Below are 27,631 nucleotides of genomic sequence, written 5' to 3'. Positions count from 1 at the left end.
GAGGATTTGATCTTGGTCAATTACGAAGAAGATCTGGACTTTGTACAAGACGACCCTTTTGGAAATGTCATCATTGCGGCTTACGTGACAGCCCATGCTCGCTTAAAATTGTACGAAGCTTTAGAACTGTTAGGGGAACGCGTCCTGTACTTTGACACGGACAGTTGCATTTACAACCATCACCCGATTCAACATCACCCTGACATCGAAGGAAACCGTTTAGGAGCCTGGACAGACGAGCATCCCGACGACAAGATTCTAAGTTTCGTCAGTGGCGGTCCCAAAAATTATGGCTACGAATACCGTGACAAACAAGGAGAAGTGCACACGACGTGCAAAGTGAAAGGACTGACTCTGAATCATCGTACCAGTCGAGTGGTCAACTTTGGGGTATTGAAAGAAGCCTTGCAATCGGGAGAGGATGGAAACTTTAAAGTGACCACTTACCAACCGAACAAGATTGTACGTTTACCCACTCACCACATCATCAGTCGGCCCTTGGAAAAAGTCTATCAAATCATGTACCAGAAGCGAGTGAGACTTCCCAATCACTTTACGCTGCCGTACGGTCACGTCGGTATTGGTCTGTATATAAAAAAGGAACCCTAGGCAAGATCGATAGTTCATTGGGACTACCAAGACCGAGCGAACAAGATGAATACTTTCAGAGAAGCACGAAACAAGTTGTTTAGAAATGCACAATTCAAGTGTGAGGCTTCTGAAGTGGAATGCGATTGTGAGCCTTGCGATGGGTACGATGCTGTACGTTGTGACCTGAGCGATGCCGTAAAGCATCATGGGAACTTTAGTGTCCCTACCCCTATCATGGAAAGTGATGCTGTGCGTGTCAAACCTGAGGGATGCGAAAGTGATGCCGCTCGTCCTCTTGGACATTTTACTGGGTTTCGTTTTAAAGGGGAATGTTCACCTTCACGTCTACCCCCCTACGGATGTCATCCAGCCCTGAGCAAACTCCTACCCATGTCACTCAACCCTCATCGAAACGAACCTGTGAAAGACGAATATTCGTTCCCTGTGCGTTTGTTGGAATACTGCGACTTTGAAAATCGTCTTCAATTGTTCAAAGGAAAATGGCCCAAGTATCTGGGAGGACCGACCCCCGAAGAATTAGCCATATCCGGATTTTTCTACTTGGGCGAAGGAGATAAAATCAAGTGCTTCAGTTGTGGTGTGTCACTTCACCACTGGGAACCGCAAGATTCGGCCTACGTTGAACATGCTCGATGATCACCGAATTGTCATTACTTACCCTTAGTGGGACCGAGACATTGAAGTACTTCTTACCATCATCTGTTCATGGATACTTTACAAGAGAACATTCGTGCTTTGCCTGTGGAGTTGAGAGAACGCATTTACAGAGAGCTGGTCAAAATACAAGTGAAACGTAAAGAACAATTGCATCCGTTACGTCACCGGTGTTTGAACCACTGGTACCTGAAGGCTATACAAGGACTGATTCAATTGAAAGTGTTCCATCAGACAGACATTGATGAACGATCCTCTAGTTTTAAAAAGGATTGGTTTGGTATGGATGATTCTACCTACATTATTGTAAACGTACTGCATCGAATTCCAGAGGAAGAGTTAACGAATTACCAACATCTTGAACACAATGTCAACTTAGTGAAAGAGGAAACTTCTGAACGAATTGTAATGTGTAGATTAGTGACCGAATGATTTAAATTCGACACTGAAGTAAAACCATGTTTGTGCAAACAGTACATTTCTTGTGTCAGACCAAAGAGGATTTAGTATGACCTATTCATGGATACTTTGCTAGAGAACATTCGTGCTTTGCCTGTGGAGTTGAGAGAACGCATTTACCGAGAACTGATCAAAATACAAGTGAAACGCAAACTCAAAGTGATTCGTCCGTTTTTAAATTATGCTCTGTTCCAAAGTACAAGAAGACTGATTATGAGTGGATATTACATTAGGCACAAAGTTAAACGAGGCTATTGGCCACCACCCAATGATTCCAAAAACAGTGTATATACTTATGGATACTTTACAAGAGAACATTTTGAGCTTGCCTGAGGAGTTGAGAGAAAGGATTTACCGAGAGCTGGTGAAAATACAAGTCAAACGTAAAGAACAATTGCATCTGTTACGTCACCAGATCTTTAACCACTGGTACCTGAATGGTATAAGAGGACTGATTCGTCAGAAATTTTTTCAGTGGTCAGACCTTGTTGAACACTTTCAGTTTGTGGATGATGATGGACCAGACGTTCGTAATTTTGGTTACTTCGAGATTCACTTACTGCAACGTATTGAGGAAGACGAGTTAAAAGATTACCAACATTTGTTACATGGAATCTGCTTAGAAAAAGACGAAACATCTAGACAAACTCTGACGTTTCAGTTACAGTATGTAACATTTAAATTCCCTACTGGAGAACGAACATGTTTAGTTAGAAATTACCTTTATTGCTTCCGAAACAAAGACACTATAAAATCAAGTTGCCATGCCACGGATTATGTCACATATCATTGAACAGATTCCGTGGAAGGAACTCAATGACCATATTCAAACCGTGGATCATTACCATCAATTATTACCAGAACTGTATCCATTCAATTTGGGTCGACAAGTGGTGTGTGTCTTAGTGACTTGTTTTCTGGGATTTCGTTTACCAGCCGATTCTTTGTGGACTCTTTACGATCAGTACTTACCATACCCCCATGGCCTTAAATGGTCACGAAAAACTCCTTTTGCTCAAAGCCTTGCGTTTTCATCTGGATACTTCTCAACCTCAACAGGAAAAAAAGATTCGTCAACTTTTAGCTACCCAAGACGTGTATGACGATGTGTGTGTAGCTTGTGACTTACATCCCCATTGGACAGATGTCCGTGCCTGGAAAGAATGGGGTTTTGAGGCTTGGACCCAAGAAGTGGCCCAGTATGCACGAGAGTTGTTCAAGGAAAAAAGTTACTTTTCAACCTGTGTTAGCGACGGTGCCAGAAGAACCCGTCACCCAGGACAGGACTGTCGTGGACAGACCTGAAAGACCCTTTCAGGAGGACACTTGTGTGACCTTACCCCCTACTACAGAACTGGTTAGAACATTACCCAAAACATGTTGTACAGACACTTGTCTTTATTCCACATTCATGGTTATCATGTGCCTTTTATTCTTGTACTTAAGCCTTTGGCTTTTATGTATTTCTGTCTTTCGTATTCATGTTTGAAAAAAAACATTCAATAAACTTGTTCTGAAAAAGTATATAAACTCTTGGCTTGTTTGTTTTCGTGTCACAAGTGACATTCCTCACACAATGGCTACCTCTGCTGTCTCTGCTCCCTCTTCCTCTACTGTCAAAGTCATCGACGAACACTTAGATCGTGCCAGTTGGGAGGCTTTGTATCTTCGCCATCCCTTTAACATGCTCATTGATGTACCTAGCGGTTCAGGCAAAACCGAATTCGTCAAACGTTTGATCGAACATAAACATCATTTGATCGATCGGCCACCTCAACGGATCGTGTGGTGTTACAAAGAGTGGCAATCGGCGTACAACCTCTTGCGAGAAAGTCAAGGCGATTCCATCGTGTTTGTGGAAGGCATTCCTAAAGAAGACGACTGCATCGTCTCTGACTCTCGTCAAACCCATTTGGTCATTTTCGACGACATGTTAGGAGAAGACGAAGAAGAAATTAAACTGTGGTTCACGCGCAAAGGGCATCACCGTAATGCCAGTGTCGTTTACATCACCCAAAATTTGTTTCAACAAAGTAAAGCCCATCGTACCATCAGTCTCAATGCGCATTACGTGGTCTTGTTTAAAAGCCCTCAAGATAAATCGCAAGTGCAAGTCTTAGCCAAACAGTTAGGGACGCCTTGGCTGACTCAGGCGTACGACGATGCCACTCAAACGCCACATGCCTATTTACTCGTCGATTTGAAACCTACGACCCCCGAGGATTTGCGATTTCGTACCCACTTGTTTCACCACTGGTGCCAAGACGGAGGGCCTGTCCTGTACACGTCTCCGTCCTTGACTTCATTTCACTCCCCATAAAAAAATCTATAAAAACCTCAGACCCTTTTTCGTCTGTCTCACACAGTGTGAACATGACGTCCCTTCAGTCGCATCTTCCCGTCAAATTGATTCGTGCCTTGTATGGCATCAGTCGAGAAAAAAATCCATAAACACGAGCTCGTGTCTTAGAAGCTAGTCTCAAAGAAGTCTTACGATGGTTCACGGTGACGGCACGTCAAATACTCCAAGGAATCATTCAGATTTCTCATCAAACCAAACGCTTTTTCAATTGAAACAAAGTCGCTTTGGTCCAACTGGCCGATCCCCGCATCGACACTCAAACCAAAAAACAAATCATTTTGAAACCTGGAGGGAGCGGTACTTTAGGAGGGGTCATCATTCGCTCACTCTTGAGATGGGATCCTAATGCCCCCAAAGTTATCCCCAAGACAAAAGTCCAACGAAGCCCCAAGAAGAAAAAGAAAAAGACCAGGTCCCCAAAGAGAAGAACTTCTCCAGTGGCGGGACCCTCCTCTTACCAGACACCACCCCGGAAAAAGAAAAGAAGCCCCCAGAAAAAGAAACAGAGAAAAAGTCCCCAGAAAAAGAAAAGTCCACAGAAGAAAACTAGTCGCAAGAGAGGTACTTCGGCCAGGACGCAACCTTACACTCGCAAACCACAACCTGCCACGGCAGTGACTACGTCTCCGGCATCCTCACGTTTGTCCACTTCTCCGTTGATGACACCAGGAACTTAAGAGTACTTGGAGACGTTGATCACACCAAGAACTTCTCCGTTGATGACCCCCAAAAGAACTTCACCAGTGGCAGGACCCTCCAATTTAGTGGCAGTGGCTGCTGCTCACAAAGTACCTTCTCCCAAAATCAAAGTCCATGAAAGATCGGGCATGTTACAAAGTTTACTGGATTTGTCCAAGCAAGAACTGGCTCGATTTAGTCCGTTATGTACCCCTGCACGTCGTGTCATGCCTGCCCTCAAACTGATACAAAGTAAAGACAATCAGTGGCGACGCGTTCCAGTATAAAAAAGGCCTGTGACCAAGTAGGGTATCAGTGTTTTTTTGGTGCTCCTAAAGACTCAAAGATGTCACCCTCCAGAAAACCCCAAGGAAAGAAAAGGAAAGGACTGCCACCACGTTTAGTCAAACATGGGGACATGTTATCTGTCCTGTCCAAAGCTTCTCCACCCCTACGAAAAAACTCATTCAAACGACCTCCAAAGAGGTCATCGATACCGTGTGCGAATGTTGTTTGAACGTTTTGAAAGGCACGATTCCTTTGTCCAAACACCAGAAACAATGCTTAAGCAAGCATCGTCACGTTCTTCGCCAAATGGTTCGAAAGAAAATTCCCATTCGTCAAAAAAAGAAGATGTTGGTCCAACGTGGAGGCATTTTGCCTCTCTTGTTAGGCCCCATACTGAAAGGAGTCTTGGGAACCATGTTGGGAGGACTGGTGGGAGCAAGATAAAAAGACCTTCGGAAGTCCCAAGATCTCAGAATCGACCCCTGACAACCCCATGGAAGGACGAAAACTAGCTTTAGTGCCTTACAAACGATGGATGGAATACCATCGGTGGCAAGAACAACGCACCCCGCATTTACCTCCCAATCCCAATTTGAGCGAGATGTCCCAGTTACTACACGAATTGTAGTCCTTGATGGTTCGCCAAGATTTGTCCGAAACAGAAAAATCGCAAAAGTACGGTCAACTCTTGCAACGACTGCAACTCTTTCACCAGAAAGCTTTAGACGAAACAGCTCTACCCACTCTGAAAGATTTTAAGACCTTGATGAAAAGTCCAGCACCATCACCAGTACCAGTTCCACCACTACCAGTGACCAAGACAGAAAAAGGAAAAGAAGAAGAAGAAGAAGGGTTTCAAACTCCACCAGAAAAAGTACGCAAGTTAACAACACCACCTACCTCCAGAATTGGATGGATTAAAAAGATGATGGCCACCCCTTCTTCATCACAAGAGAAAAAGAAAGTGAAGACAGAAGTGAAGACAGAAGTGAAACAAGAACCGATATCCCCTGCTCAGACATCCTCCTCCTCTTCGACACCTATTGCCGGTCGCACACGCAAAGCATTGCAATCCAAGAAAATACCCCAAGAGAAAAAGAGTAGCCTCTTCCAAGAGTGGGTGACTTATTAACACACCAACCAACACAAAAAAATAAAAAAATGGAAAAAGTCTTAGCCAGCATTTACTATGATCCCTCGCATCCTGCAGGTTACGCAGGAGTTCAAAAATTGTATCGTGCTGCCAAAACTTGACTGAAAAGTCTCCGTTCACCTCAAGTGCAACGATGGTTACAAGAACAAGCTACCTACACTTTGCACAAACCCATTCGATGCAAGTTTGCCAGAAGTCGCACCCGAGTGGAAGGCATCGATCATCAATGGCAAGCCGATTTAGCCGATGTCTCTCATTTGGCCAGCTACAATCGTGGCTACAAATATTTGTTTTGTGTCATCAACGTCTTTTCCAAATTTGCCTGGGTCGTGCCCTTGACTTCCAAAAGGAGCAGCGAGTTAGTGCGAGCCCTGCAATGGGTGTTGAAACAAAGCGGTCGTCACCCTCTTCGATGGCAAACGGACAAAGGCACCGAATTTCTGAACCAAGCTTTCCAAAAAGAATTAAAGAAACGTGACATTCATTTTTTTACCACCGAGAATCCCGAAACCAAAGCCAGCAACGTTTTCAACACACTTTGAAAGAACGCATGTGGAAATATTTTACTCATCACCACACTCTGAAGTACACTGACATCTTACCGCACCTGGTGCAAGCGTACAACCAATCTTACCATCGAAGCATCGGACGTGCCCCGCAAGACGTGACTCCCGAGAACGAAGTGCTGGTGTTTGAGCGTCTGTTTGGTACGTCCCCGACGAGGGCTGTCCCCAAGAAAAGTGGAATGTTGGCCGTAGGAGATTGGGTGCGCATTGGTAAAACCAAATGCACTTTCGACAAAGGTTACTTACCTAACTGGACGACCGAATTGTTTCGCGTCACTGGACGAGTGCATGGCCGTCATCCTGCCATCTATAAATTGGAAGACATGAACGGAGAAGTGCTCAAAGGAACGTTTTATTTGCCCGAGTTACAACGTGTCACCAAAAAAGAAGACAACGTGTACGACATCGAAAGCATTCTCGAACGCAGAACCCATAAAGTGGGCAAACGACGTGTCAAAGAAGTCAAAGTACGTTGGAAAGGATATCCACCCAGTTTTTATTCTTGGATCGACGCTTCGCAAGTCATCGACTATAAAAAGAAGTGACCATCATGCCTTTTCACACAGACGCAGCTACGTCGACTACTCATCCTTCACCTAGTTCTTCTGTGCAAGATTTACAAAAACAACCCTTGTGGGTGTGGTGTGGAGAACGTGTGCCTAAAACGCAAATCGTCTTTTTCTGCCAAATCTTCGTGGTGTATTGTGTCATCGGGGCAGCCATCGCCAATTTGAGTTTGCAACAAGGAGACAAACAATTGTGGACCATTTTATTGAGCAGTTGCATCGGTTACCTGCTTCCCAATCCCTCCCTGAAATTCTCCTCCAATGGGAACCTTGTGTCCAGTGCCAGTGTCAGTGCCAGTCACCAGTCCAACCACAACCAGAACCCCATTTTGAGCAGAGACACACCTCTGACGTCCAGTAACCCCTCGGACAGCAACATAACTCTGGAATTATGAGTCACCAAAACCAATTTTACTTAACCTTACCCAGTGACAGTTCCATGGAGGTGTTTCCCCACAACACGTTGTGCTGTTACACGGCCAAATTACCTCAAGCCATCCCCTTAGATCACGAAGCCCATTGGGAAGTGGCTTTAGTAGAAATCATTCACCCAACCCAAGTCCTCAATGTCCTTCCCAATCAAAATTTTTTTGATGTGGAAGTTCATGACGAGCAAATGCAACAGTGGATGGATACCCATGTCAAATATGACAAGAAAACCCGTACACAAAAGTACACCACCTATCAATTGTTTATTCCCCCAGGCTATTATTTTAGTCGTCAACATTTGGTCAACACCATAGCCACCAGGTTTAATGCCGTGTTTCTGAAAGCTTTGGAGCATATCAACAAAAGAGTCACCATGTAGTACCACAAAGCAGCTTGTCGCTTCTCGATGAAATTTGAACGAACTAAAAGCCTGTCCATTTTATTTTGTCATGAATTGTATGACATGTTGGGCGGAGACATGAACATGAGAATGGCCATGCTCAAGAAAAACGAATTACCCATCATTTACAACAATGAGTCTTTTAACAAGTTATTTCGTACCCCAGTAGAACTGAATCAAGGACTGAATTTGATGTTTGTGTACTCCGATGTGGTGGAGTACAACGTGGTGGGACACACCTCCGTACCGTTACTACGTGTCATTCCTTTCAAAGTGGATTCTGCCACGAACGCTGATGAGGAAGGTGGAAACACTTACCACGTTCACCGCGAATTTATCCATCCTCACTATTTGCCTGTTAGCAAGTCGTATTTGGACACGGTCAACATTACTATAAAAGGAGATTTGGGACAAAATATTCCATTCACCAAAGGGAAAGTCACGGTGAAACTCCATTTTCGAAAACGGTTTTCTCACGACTCGTAAGTAAATCATGTATCCAGTGTACCGAGGGGTTGCTCGACAGCGAGGACACGGTTTAGGAGATATGTTAAAATCAGCCTTTCATTCGGTGGCCCTGGTGTTGAAACCGATGGTGACACGTGGATTGCACGCCTTGAAAGATGCGGCACTGACGCAAGGCAAAGAATTTCTCCAAAATGTCATCATCGACAAACAAAGCCCTAAAGAAGCCTTCATGAGGGCAGGCAAAAATGTCTTGCTGCAAACGGGCAAAGACATTTTGGGTCGCCGAGACACACCTATAAATGCCCTGCACGCTACCGAGTCAGGCATTCAGCAAGGACAAGGCAGAAAGAGACGACGCAGAAAACACCCTTTCACCAGACTTCAAGCTAGAAAGGCCAAGAAAAGAAGAACCGTTCGAGACTTAGACGTTTTTGATTATTGAGACACAAAGAAAAATGATGCACCGAGAATCTTGCGCTTGTTCCAAGACGGAACTGGACCTGTTTGCCATGCCCCCCACGATGACGACGATGGAAGAATCCCAATGGGTGGAATTTCACCCCGTCTCCTCATCGACTGATTCTGCTCCCATCGAGTTTGAAATCAAGGGACAGCCCGAAGATTACATCGATCTGAATAGCAGTTACTTGTACTTGAAAGTCAAAGTTCTAGACAAGGATAATGGTGCAGTAGACGACACTGAGAATATAGCTCCCATCAACAATTTCATGCATTCCTTGTTAAGCTCAGTGGACTTGTACTTAAATAACAAACTGGTCAGCAGCAGCATGGATACTTACCCTTACCGTGCCTATCTGGAAAATCTCTTGACGTACGGAATAGATGCCAAGAACACTCATCTCAATGCTTGTGTGATATGGGAACCTGACGAAGAGGCCAAGTTTGACCTACTAGATAAAGACAATGACGGCTTTGAGGAAAGACGAAAGAAAATCTTAAATAACAACAGTTTAGAACTGATGGATCATTTGCATTTGGACATGTGGTTGCAAGAAAAGTATTTGCTGAACAGCGTAAATATCTGCTTGAGACTGAATCGCAGCAGTACCGCTTTCCATTTGTTGGCTGATACTGATGCTACTAAGACTGGCACTCCTAAAAGCAAAATCGAGGAGGCCAAACTCTACGTACGACGCGTGGAAGTGTTACCCAAAGCGGGAAACAACATCAGTCAGACGTTGAGCAGAATGACCACCAAGTATCCGATACGTCACGTGGAAGTGAAAACCTTCACCATTCCCAAGGGACAGCGATCCATGATCGAAGATCATCTGTTTCAAGGACAGTTACCCAAACGTTTAATCCTTGGTATGGTCTTGAATACAGCCTTCAACGAGCCTTCGCTGAAAATCCTTTCCACTTTCAACACTTTGACGTGTCCAAGATCGAAGTCAGTCGCGATGGCAAGACCTTGTGTACCCGACCTTTCGAACCTGACTTTGAGAAGAAGAATTACTTGAGATTGTACTTGTCCCTGTACGAAGCCACGGGACAGTTAGGAACCAATACCAGTCACGGCATTGCGTACGAGAATTATGCAGGAGGTTATGCTTTGTGGGCTTTCGATTTCATTCCAGACCAAGGCAGCGACAAGGGACATTTCCACCCTATAAAATCAGGTCAGATTCGTGTGGAACTTCAGTTTAAAAAGGCACTGGACGAGACGGTGAACGTCATCCTGTATGCTGAATTCGATAATACCATAGAAATCAACAGCTTGAGAGAAGTCATTCTAGATACTAGAAGTCATGGAAGACTGTTATCCCTCTTTACCTAGTGGAGAAACTTTGGACATGAAATGTGAGAAGACTGTGGAAGAAGAAGAAGTGATCATGATGAAGTCGAGATGGCCAGAACAAGAAGCCCATTTAGTCTGCTGTTTTGCCAAACACTTATTCGAAAAATGACGGAATTTATCAAGAAAAATTGTTATGGATGTCAAAACGATCATCCCAGTCAAATTCAACACGATAAATGCCTAATGTTAAGTCAAGAAGAAAAATTGGACGAGTATCTGGACGAAGCTTGGAGTCTCATCTCGAACAAAGACGTGTTGCACCAGTGGTATAAAGACTTGCGTGAACATTCTTGTCCACCATTAACCACTCAAGAAATCCATCGTATCGAAGCTCTCCTGAATCAGAGTGAGGAAACAGAACGAATAACCGTTTATTCGTCAGACATTTTCAAGCAAAAAGTCAGGATCGAATTGACGAGTTATTATTATCTGTGAAGAAGAAAACAACACACAAATCAATGGATACCTGGGAACTTTATTACCTTTTGAACCACAGTTCGTATACGTCTTCTTGGAATCCTGTCGTCTGTGCTAAAGATGAACTCCCTCATCGCAAACCTAAAGACCATCAAGCTTACGTGATCAACACGGACGACAGTCATCTCCCAGGAACCCACTGGGTAGCCGTCTACTTTCCTCAAGAAGGATGTGTGGAATATTTCGATTCGTATGGATTGCCCCCTTTGGAAGACGATATCATCGACTTTATGAGAAGAAATGCTCAAACCACCCGATTCAATAATGTGAAATTACAAGGCACAGATTCCTTGGTGTGTGGACAGTACTGTGTGTATTTTCTGCATCATCGCAGCCTGGGCTATTCCTTAGAACATTTAGTGACTCATTTTGATCCTCGTTCTTCTTCAAGAAATGATGTGAAAGTAGATCGATGGTTTTGTGACCATTATGCTTATCTTTTGTCTCAAGCTAGGGAACGTAGTGTCCATCAATGGCCTAATGATTTCCAACAGTGGAAATCACAATTTCATTCACAACGTTGTCAGCCCTGTTTAAAGTAGATTGTCAATTGAGAAAAAATGTTTGTGATTTGAAAAAATTGTTTGATGTTATATGGTTGGATTATTGTTAAAAATGTTAAGAGTTGTTGTTTAGTGTTAAGTGATTTTTGAATAAAAAAATGTTGTGTTTTGAAAAAAAAATGCCTTTGTCTTTTGTTTAGCTATAAGAATGTTGGATTGATGCTCTTTCATTTCTTACTATCCCTCTCATGACACTCACTGAACGTTGCGACTCGAAAACCATGTGGGGGATGTTTTCCTTCACGTCCGCGCTTTGACTTTAAGAACCGGGTTGTTTCCAATCTAACCATCCATTGTCGACTCATCCTCCTACGAAGATGTGCTCCAAACTAGCTAAGCTCAACAAAGCCTACGTGAATTTGCATAGGGTCAGACACAGTCTGATACCGAAGCCAGAAGAAATAGAGAATGTGAGAATGCTAAAAGTCACTGAAGACCTAATAGAAGAGCTCTTCTGGGAAGAAATGAACAGGGAAAAAGAAGAATGGACAGAGAAGTACAGACTTCAGAGACAGCAGCAACAGCAGCAACAACAACAACAGCAGCAGCAGCAACCTGAAGCTGACAGAGGCTTTGTCGATTGCCGTATCGACACCAAAGAGTTCTCTTCTCTTTCCGAAGAAGCAGACCTATTGCCAGAAAGTCTATCCTCAGAGGACATCGCATTCTTAGAAACTAAAAACGAATGCCATAGCAAACAAAAAAAAAACCAGCCCTTTTCAGGGCTACCCCAATACTCTAGAAAAGAAATAACTATCTATTTGCCAAAGTGTGTAGGTAGAGTAGTGTGAATATAAACACTAACTCTTTTTCAAAAAATGTGAGGGTATGTGTTTGTGTATAGGATTGTGTGTTTGTAAGTGCTCAAGTAAGTTGGTGTGGATAGTAGATTAATATGATGTTTGGTTTTTTTTTTTTTTGGTGTTTGAGGTGTAGATTTGGGGTTAGATTGAATTGCTTTGCGTATGTAAATAGTCTATTGAAGTGATTTATAAAAAATTTTAAAATAGTGATGGGTAGCATAAAAAAGTGAGTGAGTGTTTCTTTTAGGTCCGTGCGTTGTTTTTTTTGGTCATGATCTAGGTAAGATCAATTTTATGTTTTTAGGGGGATGTTTTCCTTCACGTCCGCGCTTTCAGTATAAATTAAAAACTAATCGTCAGTTGGGCTACCCATCGTCGACCTGTTAACAGCAAGACAATGAATACAAGGATTGTGAAGCTGCTAGAACTCCAGATGCACCTGGAATATGCCAGGCGCATAGTAAATGAACTATCAGCGGAGGCTATCATAGAAGAAGCAAGAATAAAGAAGGAAGAGGAGGAGAGAAGAGAGAGGGAAGAGGAGGAAAAGAAAATAGGAGAGGATGTCGTACAATATTCCTGAGACAGAGGATTGGGGTGCTGAAGCGAATCATCCCGCCTCTGCACTCTCAAGACAAAAAGTAAAAAGAGACTGGAGTCAAAGATGTGTGTATGGCGCCAGGCCTGGAAGGTGCAACCATTAGATAGGTGCATCTGGAGTTCAAAAAAAACCAACAGCCCTTTTCAGGGCTACCCAATACTCTAGAAAAGAAATAACGATCCATTTGCCAATGTGTGTAGGTAGAGTAGTGTGAATATAAACACTAACTCTTTATTCATAGTGGGAGTCTATGTGTTAGTAACGGCTAGCATACGTTTGTGTGAATAGTAGATTATGGGTTTCTTTATTGTTTCTTAGCGTATGTGAAGAGTATAGTTTGGGTTTTATTATATGAAATGAGAAAGTAGGGGAATGTTTTCCTTCACGTCCGCGCGTTGTTAGGTCATGATCTAGGTAAGATCAATTTTACGTTTTTAGGGGGATGTTTTCCTTCACGTCCGCGCTTTCACTATAAGAACCCAGCACGTTCGTCATTCGAACCATTCTACGGAATAATAAAAAACGAAGATGGTGGTTGCAAGTGACTTGTTCAATAATTTGGTAGATATATACAACTGGATAATAGATGGTATCTATGTAGTTGAGAGACTAGAAAAAGAATGGAAGATAGCAGAGTACCTGGACTACGCTAAATGTCTAAACATAGCAAAAGAAGTGATAGCAGGAATGATTGAAGAGGAGGAAAAAAGATTGCGAGGTATGATAAATCCCACCTATGTCAGAGTGGGAAGCCTAAAGGAAGCACTTGACAATGCAAGCAAAGTCAGGTGCTTTCTTGAAAAAATGTCACATGGGACAGAGTGCTCTTATGTGGAGAGAGGTCAGGAAAGACTGAGGAAAGGAGAGGAGTTGATGAGAAAAGTGATGGAGGTAGAGGTAAAGAAGATTAAAGAGAGATGGTATAAAGAAAGAAAAGATCAGGAAAACAAAAAGAAACAGGCTGATTTTGAAAGGCTAAATCAAAATTGGATCAAAGTCCAGGAAAAGTTTAGAGCCTTGGGCCATCCAGACTGGATGCCCGAAAAGGAGAAAAAGAAGACAGGAATAGTGACAAAAGTGAGAAGATCAGGGATCGTCCTGGGCTTCGCCAATGTCGCAAATTGCAATTTTTTTTCCTTACTGGCGACAAAAATATCCCATCTGGCAATTTTTTTGGCGACAGACTTTTTGGTTATTTAATTTGTACATACAATCATGGATTTGGACTGGATAAATTGAAAGGGAGAATGAAAGGAAGCCACAAACTTGACTAAGCAATGCATTGGAATCAATCTGTTACACAAACAACCCTTTGTTCGTATTGACAACCCCATCTTTACCATGCATTGTTACATTATAATCTGCTTATGCTGACATCTGGGCTGAGTACTGTATGCTGTGATACAGTCAATCATGCTACCGAACTATACCTACAACTGACCGACTTCTGAAGATGCGAATAGAACAGATACAATTAATTGAATGGCTAATCGTTCTGTTGTTTTTTTTTTTTTGTTGTTGACATATACCAATACAATAGTTTTGCTGAACCTTCATAGAAAACTTATAACCTTTGAAGTACCGAATACTGCGTATAAATACAAAGCAAATGGAAAAAATCTCAATCACAATTATATCTGTCGCCAGCGCAGCATTTTACTCATTGATCTTTTCCTTTTGCCATCAATCAGTGTTACAGCTGCAGAGACTTAAACTCCGCAACAAGAAATAGCAAAAAAAAACAGTTTTGCATAATTAATAATAATTATTTATTTCTCAAAATACAGGAGTGAAAGAATCCCTAAATTGGGTGTGAATTTATGCATATATATATATATGGTCCAATATTGCCAGGTGTTGACTCGTGTAAGTTTCATTCGTGGGAATGGAGATCCTATTTTGCTTGTCAAGAAAATTTATACAGCATTCAGTGATCATTCTTGGGATTTAGGAAGCAATTCACTACAAGCTTTGTGAAGCTAGCCATAAGGTGGGGGGGGGGCTGCTGAGAGACTACTGGTGCCACCTGTCAGCACTGTAGACTGTGAACGTGGATTCAGTAAGATGAACTTCATAAAAAGTGACATCAGAAATAAACTCTGCATCTCATCTCTCGAGAATTTAATGAGAATCAGCATGTACAGATGTGAAAAATTAGACTTTAAAACTGCATTCAACAAGTGGGCAGCCCTAAAATCGTGACGGATCTTCATGCAACACTTTGTAACCTTTTGTTAATGCTTGTTGTAATTAGAGTATTAACTAACTCATCTTTTGTAATTTTCATTGCCTGTTACATTAACAGACTAAATTAACACTTGAAAAAATGTACACTACTTGTTCTGGCGATACTTTTTGAAAATTGGCGACAAAATATTGAGGTTGGCGATTTTTTTGGCGACAGCTTTTTAAAAGCCAGGACTATCCCTGGAAGATGGTTGAAGAAGTGGAAGTGTTAGAAGAAGAAACCCAAAGGCCCTTTTCAGGGCCACGCATATTTCTCGAAAAGAGATAGCCTTTCAATTGCCTACCCCTTTTTTAAATTTAAATTTAAATTTAAAAAAATTTTTAAAAAAATTAAAAAAATCCCATGTTCAATTCCCCTTGAGGCTAGATTGTCCCACGATTTTTCTCCATGTTAAATTCCCCTTGAGGCTAGATTGTCCCACGATTTTTCTCCATGTTAAATTCCCCTTGAGGCTAGATTGTCCCACGATTTTTTTCCATGTTAAATTTCCATTGAGGCTAGATTGTCCCAGGGGGTCCTGTAATGTTAATTCCCATTGAGGCTAGGGTATCCCACATAACTACTAACATGGTTTCTTTGAATTAATGTCAGAGGGTCAATCCTTCTCACGAGATAATTACAATGATAGGGCTTAACTGTTAATTAGTCCCAATGAGATCCTAAATTGAAAGTGATGACCGATCCATTATGGCCTGCAAAGTACTGTATTCCTTCTTGCTTGTTTACTTAAGACTAACCTTTAGCTATAGTGCAGTTTGGCCACAGCTAACCAGATAATGATTTGAGGGCATGTCCCGGGAGAAAAAAAGCCACATCACAGGGAGAAATAGCATGTCCTTTGAGAATTTCAAATGTGTTGGAACCAACGATTGGTCAATATTTAGCAAAAAGGAGGCTTAAAAAATGCCGCAAAAAAATTCCCAATTATAGGTCCCAATCTCCCTATTTATATAAGCAATCTCCCGACTTATATCAAAATATAATATTAACACAACTTTAGAGAAAGACAGAATTGTTCAGCTGGGTCACCCCAAAATGTCTATGGCTATCCTACTGAAATTCATTCATTGTTATATTTTATTTCAGTTTTAAACTGTTTGTGTTAGTGGTACAAATAATACTGTCCTTTCTAAAAGGTAAAAGTCATACAAGTGATGGAGGCATGACGTACTAATATTTTCAGCTTATAACTGATGTCATATTTTCACATTTGATTACAAATACCTTTAAATGGTGGTTATTCAGTTTATTTCACTCAATTGTCCATTAACATTCATTCAAGATTAAAATTATAACTGCCCCCAAAAATATATTCCACAGAATCAGTGTCCAAATAAATGTGATCCATTACTGACTGGCTTAAATGTCACACACTGTGCTGTCACAAATGCACAGTGTATTGGAAAAATCTGTAGTAACCAGCGTTAGTAATTATTAGACCCAAAGTCCTAATTTCTTGACCCATTTTAGCATGCAACTACCACTGCAAAGGTCCACAGCAATCAATAATTTCTTCTGGAATTTCAACAACTAAGATGTAGTACACTAATAATTAGAACGATCAAAATTTGTTAAAACAATATTATTGTTAACTTTAGGAACACTATAGGCACCTACATGACCATGCAATCATGTTAATTAGTCCTATGATGTAAGACATCGACCCTGATATTTAAGTTTTTGGGTCGCTATCTTACTGCCTAAATAACAGCATTGTGAAGTGTGTTCCGAGGTCCAGTGACAGGGGGAAAAAAAGCAATTAGGAATGAATAGAACTGTGCTAAAATTATATTATTGTTAACTTCAGGAACACTACATGACCATGTGGACATACATGTTAATTTGTCCTACAAAGTAAGGCATCAATTCTAATCCTGCCATCTGACTGCCATAAAAGCGGCATTGTGAAGTGTATCCCAAGGTCAAGTGATGGGAATGTGAAGCCAAATTTTTATGAATATCTTGCACATCTGGCAGTCCGTATCAATGCTTTTCTACAAATTAAAGTCATAATAGTTTAGTCAGACTTTGCTTACTCTCATGTTTTTTTTCTCTTCTGATAACTTCAAATTATGACAGAATCACGTTCCAATGACATACATTTCAGTTGACTGGAACACAATGGAAGATGGGAATGATGAAATCGGTTAAAAGGATAATTATCTTGAACATAACAAAGCAATCTAAACACTTTCTTCAATATTTGTATATTTTTATTTGTTTCGTTAAAGAAACTTATTTCAACTTAATCTGATTTCAGCATTCCGGCTTCCATCACATACCAGCAAACTTAAATGTAGGTCAATAGAAATTGAAAACACATCCATTTGCTTCTGCCAGAATTTGAATTTATGAGAGAAAAGACAGCAGAGTAAGTAAAGTCCAACTAAAGTAATACGACTCTAATTTGTGCAAAAGTGTCAATATGGGCTGCCAAGTGTTTGAGATATTCCAGCAAGTTTGGTTTCTCGTTCCCGTCAGTCAACCCTGCAACACTCTACACAACACCTCTGTTTAGGCAGTATGACGGCGACCAAAAACATAAATATCAGAGTCAATGTTAATATAAGTTTCTTCTGACCCTAGCCACTACATTTTTTATATTTTGACATTTATGTTGGGGTGTCGAGTAAGAGTCCACTGCCTACTGAAAAGTTGGAATTCATCAGCACCATGCGATGTCAACATAAGGTGGCTGCTTACTAGTTGGCCTAGCCATACATTCGAATTTGTTGCAATGCAACGGTAGTTGAGGTATGCCGAAGTATGTTTAAGTAGGTTCATGTGGGGGATAAGTTTCTTGAATGAAACGAGACATTGCTTTACAGTTCCAATAGGCATAATATATCTTTATTCTTTTCTTTAAAGAATAATATTTCAACTTAACCCAATTTTGGCATTTCCGGCTTTCATCGCTTTCCAGCCAACTGAAAAGTAGGCCAACGAAAATTGAAAACAGGTCCAGTTCTTTTGTGAGAATTTTAATTTATTAGAGAAAAGGCATCATGGTAAGTAAAGTATGACAAAAGCATTATAACTTTACTTTGTAGGAAAGTAACTTTATTGGTTGATATTTATGAAAATTTTACTTTCGTTATACTGTTAGTCGACATCAAAACACGCTACACAGCGCGGTTATTTAGGCAGTAAGACCTATCACCCCCCAGAACAAAAATATCGGGTATGTGTCTTACGTTGTAGGACTAACATCGTACGACTAACATGTCAATGCATTCTGATGCTCTTTTGACCAATGATTTTGACTTGTGGATATTTTTAGTGGAGTTTCACTGTTCATCCTTCTCGAAGGTAAACAGTAAAAAGAATCATTTAAAAAAAAAATACCGATTCGAAATCACTCAAGCGATCAGTTTAGACAGAAGTACAGTGTGCGCGCATATTTGGAGGAACTTATGAACAATCATCAAAATGTTTCCGTGATGGGAGTTAAGAGAATCCAAATATTATACCATAGTCAGGGGTGGGATGTACTGTTTTTATCCTCAGATATTCCCTGAAGTTCGTCACTGCAGGATCTTCTGCATCCCCTTTCCTGTTTCCCTTGTCAGTCTCTTTTGTATCCATCCTTTGACACTCAAATGGTACAATACAACTTGTAAATGATATTTTGCACACGGTTCGCAAACCTAATACTTACCTCGAAAAAAGAAACCGGCGCCTAGTTCAGTAGTTGTCACAGATGTATCAACCGTGCATTGTTTCTTTGGAATGTTTTTAACTTGTCATACACCGTGCCGTTACGGTGGGAATTATGATGGAAAAACCGAAAACAATTCGTGGGTGCATGCATTTAATTCACAATTTAACACCTATGCAATTACTTTTGTTCTCAGAAATTTGCTATATTACATGGCTATCAAGTTATATATCAATTCGGAAATAAAACATTACTTATTTGTAGTTGCAACATGATAATAGCAGACTGCATATCCTTCATTTACATAAAATCGTTATCTGCTTGTTACCTTTTCAAAACACACACACACACACACACACACACACATGGGTTAATTCATCTTCGCTAGCCAAGATTCCCATATGTTAGCCCTATCTACACCTTTGCGGAACGAGCAAATATTTTAGTGCTTTGTTTTAGCGACATCTATTGGATTACATGAATTGTCTCCCTTAGTATACAATGACAACTAACCAGTGGCGTGTTAACAGTGGGGCATTGTATAGATCGGCCGAAAATGGTGAAGGCAACTGACTTCAGAAAGATATTTTGTATATTTTAACGTCGAAAGTATGATACGTACCAGAAAGAACCCATTTTATTTTTTAGTGCATTCCATTTGTGTGCTCCACTTGTCTCGATCATGTAAGGACAGTGTTCAAATTTCAACAACTTAAGTGCGATTGGATGTAGTGGCTTGTCGCCGCATCCAATGAAATTCACAGATCCGAAGCACAGAAATATCTGCTGGATCCGCCAAGGGGTATATAAGGTTAAAGGTCACCGGCCATACTCCAACATTTTCCTATTTATATCAGATTTGCTTTACATGATTAAAAATAGTTATTCTAGCACAAAAAGAAAAAAAAAGAATTATCAAGTCTAAAGAAGAAATATTAATTTAATTACTCGAAATTGAAGTATACAACGCTGTTACTTCCCCTTAGTTACGATTTCCCACCTATAGAGGACGCAACCGGAAATGACATACATTTATCCCTACAAGACGAAGTACATGCTTCTTGTTGTCGAAAAATAAAACACTATAAACTATGGATAAGGAATATTTAGATGAAACTAATGAATACTAATTTACTGTTCAGCCTTATATCATTATGCTTCGTGCACTAGATTTTGTCGCTTTCAAAACTGTTCCATTGTTTCAATTTATTTTCAAAATTCCCGTTAATACAGGTAAAAAGAATCAATGCTGGCTTCCCTTCGTCGGCAGACTTTATAAAAAAAAAAAAAAAAAAGATGGAAGAAATCGGCAAACTTAAAGAATCCAAAGGAACCAAACTTGACTTCCTTTTGTCGGCCGACTTCAGAAGAAAAAATTGGCACACTAAAAAGATACCAAAGTCAAGATTCCGGGGGTTGGTTTGCATTGCAATAAAATAACCCATGTATTTGATATCCTGTCGGTAAATTTAAACAATGAGTTTATTACTCCCTGCTAGTTATGGTTATCAACCGGGCTTCTATTTGTTTGCCATATGTAATCATAATTGATGTTTGCAGGGCAAATATTATACACAATAATAACTTCCTTTAGTAATACTTTTGTAACCCATGCTAGCAAAAAGATTATCATTTGCACTCACATTAAATGTATTTTAAAATAATTATTTTTTTTTATTTGCGAGGTACCGACTTATAGTTAACCTGGATACAATACAGTCTGAGTCAGTTTGTAATAAGTAAGTTATAATGCGTAAATGGCAGGTGCCTTCAAGCAATCGGGTGATACCTTCGTCTCATTTGCGATTTTGTTATTTGACATAAGCGATACACACTACACTAAGGATGCGTACGCAAGCCGGCATCCGCTACATATACGAAGTTTCTGGATATATATTTTTAAGAAATAATTTTCGCATGACGAAAAAAAGAAGGAATATCTGATAACAGTGCAAGGTTAGTTTCTTCCATTTTATTTTCAAACAAGTGTATGTTTCTCAATTTATTTTGTACCGTGTGTGTGTGTGTGTGTGTGTGTTGGGGGGGGGGGGCACAAATTAAACACAGACTTATTTACTTTCTAATTTGTACGGAATAATGTAGCAAATATGATTGACAATATTGACCAGTAATGATAAGCTTTTAATGTACGCGCGCAAACACTAAGACAACTTGAAAAATAAAAACAAAATTAACTGGCAAGAGCTTGATCTTGCAGCAAACTAAATACTGACAAAATGCTCAACATTATTCTCTCTCTCTCTCTCTCTCTCTCTCTCTCTCTCTGTGTAATCTAGTATGTATTGTATGCAGCTGTGTTACAACGTGAAGCCTAAAATTAAGTATATTTGTTATAATATCTCATGTACACTACCCTTAGCAAAATGTATACGTATTATGTAGAATATTATCTGTTACGTATTTTTGTTTTATAAATGATTATTAATAATTTAACCGGAAGACTTAAATTGAGAATGTTGTTGTGCAGATGCATATATTTTTTAGCATAAAAAATGTATATAAATATTTTAATTAGCACAAGCAAGATATGTCAGTTTGTGTTTTCTCTCATAAATATGTACGTTACGAAGTATAATTATTTTCTTTCAAAGAATATCAAAATAGTTTGTTTAAATTAATTTTTTTCCCCTAAAACGTATCTTACATAGCATCTACTTTTTTGTTGAAGAAAAAGAACGTACAAACTATTGTTATGTTTGGCCGAATTGTATTTCGAGTTGGGCCGAATTGTCTTTGGGCCAAATTCACTATAATCCGGCATAAATGATACAAGATTCCCATGCTTCCCCTATTCGATCCCACATATTAAATACACTTTTTTTTTCTGGTAAACATTGTTTTTCGGAAAAAGAAAGAACGCTTTTTCCCATCATCACTCTTTTGGTTACATCCAAATGCAACACAGTCCACCATATTTGCTGTACAAAAGCACGATCTTACGCTATGTCACAGAGACATTTACGTGGGGGAAATTAAGCACTTGAATGGCTAGGTTGAATAGAAGGGACGTTATATCCGGTTTTGGCACGCGGAAACTACCGCTAGTTTACGGAGATTGCCGAATAATTTTTTCATTATTTAAAGCGGAGTTTTAAGTCTAATTAAACATTTTTATGGTGTGCATACATAACCAATGCGTTTTGTTTATAGCTATAATAATATCACACGTTTGTACAATATTGGTGGTCGGTGACCTTTAACATATTGGAATCATGGCTAGCGAAGATAGGGTTAATTAGAGACTTTATAAATAAATAGAAAACTAATAAATAATTAATTCACAATGACAACTGACATCTCACTTTCTAAGTTAGGGTATGAACTTTACAGTTTACCATAATTCTTATAATTATTCATGCATATGCATACACTATTACATAAGGATATGCGTTTAGATCTTACATCGTTTGTGAAACAGAAGCACACGGTACAGCTAATATATAGGCGTGCAAGAAGGGTGCTGGATTAAGGATAGGCTTGATAAAGGGGGATAACCCTACATAATATAAATGCATGTATATAAATACATGTATATGGATCACAGTATAGGGCCCGACTTTATTAATCAGTACAGAAACGGATTTGGGGGCGGGGTACACACACACACACACACACGTTCACTTGAAATTTGATAAATGTTTTATTCTTGTGGGGGTTTACTGGGTATAATTCACACTTTGTGTAAATAGACACATAGACGTTTGCTTTGGTGCCCCATCTGGGAAAGTCAGATCCCTTTTGAAATGTTGGAAACCCAACCCACCCACCCCCAACACTTCACCTGATCTGGACTTGCAGGATATTGTTTAAATATATACTATACTATACATTACTGATAATTGTCAATTATCGATGCCTCATTTTAGTTGTATTACTGCAGACTAGGCGGTATATATTTATTTCGAACTTTAAAAAAGTAACAGAAGTATTCTGGAAAAATTTTAATGTTGCTTTCCACCCAATATAGTATATGAGGCAAAAATGAAAATAACTTTTGGTAAAGTAAAAGCCCGGACAACATTTTGTTACATGAGTGTTAGTTCGTATTCTGTATATACAACATGATGCCTGCCGGCTGTACTTGGTGAAGAATGGATTAATAACCACCGGACATACTAGCTCCTTCAGCGGATTCCGAGTGCCATTCAGATTTCACAAATCTTAAAATGAGCGTGAAACAACTGGAGCAATTTCTAGAGTAAGTTTTTTCTTCTCGTTCGTTAAAATTATACACCGAAACGCTTAAAGCGTAGGAAATTCTGGCGGCTTTGTCACAGGGGCCACCGTCAAGGGTTCTGTCCCACAGACTTCTCGTCTATTTGTTCTCTCTCCCCCTCTAAACAATAGTTATTGCTCAGCTCACGAAGTCAATGAGTGCATGTGTCAGACCACATGCAGAAAGATTTCGTATGGTGTGGAAAGAGAGAAGGATAATTTAAAATCACAGGACTGGAATTTAAATGCATGTATACACAGGATAAAATCATAATGTCACGTGCAGGCAGAAGAGTTCTCATATCAAATTTAAAAAGTTCCCATATTAGTAATGGTCACACCTAAGGCCTTAGATAGTAGTTGTATAATTAACCACATTCGTCGTGACAATAATATGCTGTGTTGATCGAGAAAAAGTATTTTTAAACTGTTGTAAAGAACTACTGTACTTGAAAAAGAGACACCACAGCACGCATCTGGTATGTACACTATGCATATACAAATACAAATACGTGACTGGAAATGTCATGTCCCATGTTTCAAAGATATATATGCATAAAAAGATGAATGTGTATCACATAAAATGTCAATAAACGTCACATAATTCAAGCTTATTAAAGAGTTTGTCTTATATTTTAAAATGACACGTTCATGCAAGTCATACAGAACAATAATTGCTGAACTTAGTTATGATAGTTTCTTTTTAACGGGGATAGACTCAGTTTTTATTTGAAATTTGAAATTGTATTTTTATTTAAGTTAAACTTAATTAAACTAAGAATAATGCTCTAATTCAAGTATTTAAATCAAATATCTCAGCCATTTTTTTCCCTGTCAAAGTTTAAACGCTGTTTCTATATAAGGTGATATGCGTGTAAATCTTGCACTGGTGACGATCAAGTTTTTCTCAAATAGTATCACGTGACCTGAGCTCTACAGGAATAAGAAATAATTAAAATTATCACGAAACTGATGATAATTAGGGCGTCATGTTACATAGTGTCAATCAATCAGATTCAGTTAGTTTGGGGGGGGGGGATAAGGAATAGTGGTGATCAAGGAATTTTAAGATTGTTAATCTTTGTTTTGATGTTCTCTATGCTTTGTTCATTCCGGTTCTAATTGTGTTGATTCTACGACTAAGTGTGAGAATGTTTTGATCTATTTTAGTTTTGAAGAAATCTCTGTCCATTTCAAACTTTTGTTCTAGATCGTTTCCATTCGTTTGATACTTTTGTCTGTGTCGTCATTAACTTCGCTGCAAAATATCGATGCTGTTAACCAGTTCTCGATTAACATATCATGTGTGTGTTTTAAATTGTTTGAGCCGAGCGTGTAATTCGTTGTAAAGTTATGTGAATGTAATGTCTGTCATTGTTGTAATCTTATCCATGAAATCTGCAGTTAAAATTTGTATCTTGTTGTCAGTGTCTTCCATGTCTTAGTATGGGTATATTAATATGTTTCTTCTGAATGAATTTATCATCCATGCATATCAATGTTTTACTAACACCACCAAAGACCCAAATTCACTAATGAGGCACAAATCAATGTCGCTGACACGTTACCTCATTATATACGTTTCTTTCCTTAATGCATATCTTTTTGCTATATCAATATACGTCTATCATTCCCCAAAAAATCAATATAAACAATAAATAAAGCTTGGATCTGAAATTATCGCAACCTAAATGGTGTATATCAGTACCTACGTTACTGTCGCTAGTGTAATTAGAAGCCAATTCTGTCAGATAAAGATGAAAAATAAAACTGAAGATTGAATTAAAAAGTCTCTGAATCAATCGTGAATACTCTCTGAGAAATCTAAAAGCAAATTTTGAATAATTATACCCTGAACATTCATTCACGAGTTTTCAGAATGTAGGTCGCTAAGGTCATGATACATACGCAACCCTTATTTACGCACGACATTTTTTGGTGTAAAACGAGGTTTTTTTGGAGTATAAAAGGCGTTCAAAATTCACTTGTACGTTTTATTATAAAAAACAACCAAATAAATGATTATTGTTGATGCATAACAAAGTTTACGTGCCAAATGTTGTGATGTTCATGGTTATAAAACATGGGATAATTAAGTTTCATGGTCCAAATAATATGAAATCAAGATCGAAGGATTGAATAAACCCTTCGAAAATGTAATTGTGTTTCATATCTGTCTGAAAATAAAATCTTGATAAATCTATTAAGTAATATTTTGACAAATTTTAGCATAAGTAATGCTTAATAATACGTACGTTACCGATACATGTGTGACAAAGACATACTAAACAACGGAACACAAGTAGTAAAGTGGGGCACCCTACGTACAATGGGAATTAGCATTACAGGGACCCCTGGGACACTCTACGTACAATGGAAATTTAACATGGCGAAAAATCGTGGGACACTCTACGTACAATGGAAATTTAACATGGCGAAAAATCGTGGGTCACTCTACGTACAAGGGGAATTTAACATGGGGAATAGAGTTTGGGCTTGTTTAGGGACAAGGGGAATTGAACATGGGATTTTTTTTTTTTTAAAAATTTTTTTTTAAAAAAGGGGTAGGCAATTGAAAGGCTATCTCTTTTCGAGAAATATGGCTGGCCCTGAAAAGGGCCTTTGGGTTTTCTTCTTCTTCTTCTTCTACTTCTAAGTTCTTCTTTTTCTCCACCAACTTCTTATTTTCTCACCTACACTCTTTCTCTTCTTTTTCTTCTCCTCCTCTTCTTTCTTCTCTTCCTCTTCCTCTTCTTCCTTCCTCTTCTCATTTTCTTCTTCTTTTTCAATTTTTTCGTTCCATTTGCGTATTCTTATTCTTTCCTCTTCATCCTCCTTCTCCTCTTTTATCTCTTTCATGACACCACTGATCATAACCTTTGCTTTTCTTAAATTGTTAATTTCCATTTTTACTCTATGCGGACTATAAGAATAGTGGTCTTCATTGAGTCGTACGAGCATTTGTTCTATCATGCCCAAATTGTCAAGGACGTCTTGTAATGTTTGAAATTTATCTAGGTGGTTCGAAGCCATCTTCTCTGTAGAATGGTTTGAACGACGAATACTGTGGGTTCTTATACGAAAAGCGCGGACGTGAAGGAAAACATTCCCTAAAAACATAAAATTGATCTTACCTAGATCATGAGCCAACAACGCCCGGACGTGAAGGAAAACATCCCCCACTTTTCTCATTTCATATAATCAAACCCAAACTATACTCTCCACATACGCTAAGAAACAATAAAGAAACCTATAATCTACCATTCACACAAACATACCTGAGCTCTTACAAACACACATACCCTCACATTTTTTAAAAAGAGTTAGTGTTTATATTCACACTACTCTACCTACACACACACACATTGGCAAAGTGATAGTTATTTCTTTTCTAGAGTATTGGGTAGCCCTGAAAAGGGCTGTTTTTTGTTTGGAACTTCATGGACACCTGGTTAATGGGGACACCTTCCAGGCCTGGCGCCACATACACATCTTGTCCCCCAGTTACTTTTTACCTTTTTGGGGGAGAGAGCAGAGGCAGGATATGTGGCTTCAGAATCCCAATTTTCGGTTTCTGGGATTCTGAAATTTTTTCTTCTTCTCTCCTTTTCCTCCTCCTCTTCTTTGTATCTTCTCTCCTCCTCTTTGTATCTTCTTTCCTCTTCTTCTTTATATCTTCTCTCCTCCTCTTCTTTATTTCTTCTTTCCTCCTCCTCTCTTATCCTTCCCTCCTCCACAATGGCTTCCGCGGCCAGTTCATTTAATATGCGCCTGGCATATTCCAGATGCACATGAAGTTCCAACAGTTTAGACAGTCTCGTGTTCATTTTGGTGTTGATCAATCAACAAGGGTAGCTAGACTGCCGAACGAGTTTCAATTTATAGTGAAAGCGCGGACGTCATGGGAAACATCCCCCTAAAAAACATAAAATTCATCTTACCTATAACATGACCAAATAACAACGCGCGGACCTAAAAGAAACACTCACTCACTTTTTTATGCTACCCATCACTATTTTAAAATTTTTTATAAATCACTTCAATAGACTATCCACATACGCAAAGCAATCCAATCTAACTCCAAATATACACCTCAAACACCAAAAAAGACATCATTTTAATCTACTATCCATACCAACTTACTTGAGCACTTACAAACACAAACACACAATCACATACCCTCACATTTTTTAAAAAAAGAGTTAGTGTTTATTTTCACACTACTCTACCTACACACATTGGCAAATTGATAGCTATTTCTTTTCTAGAGTATTGGGTAGCCCTGAAAAGGGCTGTTTTTTTTTTGTTTGCTATGGCATTCTTTTTTTAGTTTCTAAGAATGCGATGTCCTCTGAGGATAGACTTTCTGGCGATAGGTCTGCTTCTTCGGAAAGAGAAGAAGAACTCTTTGGTGTCGATACGACAATCGACAAAGCCTCTGTCAGCTTCAGGTTGCTGCTGCTGCTGTTGCTGCTGTCTCTGAAGTCTGTACTTCTCTGTCCATTCTTCTTTTTCTCTGTTCATTTCTTCTCTGAAGAGCTCTTCTATCAGGTCTTCAGTGACTTTCAACATTCTCACATTCTCTATTTCT

General features: G+C 39.4%; 1 protein-coding gene across 1 annotated transcript in view; it reads right to left on the bottom strand.

Annotated features, from left to right (window-relative positions):
- The window catches only part of LOC149804066 (aminoacylase-1-like), a 106,021-nt gene extending 87,240 nt beyond the window's left edge, over nucleotides 1–18,781 (bottom strand). The window contains exon 1 of the mRNA XM_089953934.1: nucleotides 18,617–18,781. Coding sequence (XP_089810060.1) covers nucleotides 18,617–18,731 — 115 coding nt within the window. The 5' untranslated portion in view covers nucleotides 18,732–18,781. The remainder of the gene's footprint in view (nucleotides 1–18,616) is intronic.
- Nucleotides 18,782–27,631: the final 8,850 nt, after the last annotated feature.

Source organism: Sinohyriopsis cumingii, chromosome 3 (assembly GCF_028554795.1).
Source record: "Sinohyriopsis cumingii isolate HCF-2022 chromosome 3, ASM2855479v2, whole genome shotgun sequence".
NCBI lineage: Eukaryota > Metazoa > Mollusca > Bivalvia > Unionida > Unionidae > Sinohyriopsis > Sinohyriopsis cumingii.
This window is presented reverse-complemented; position numbering and strand designations above follow the sequence as displayed.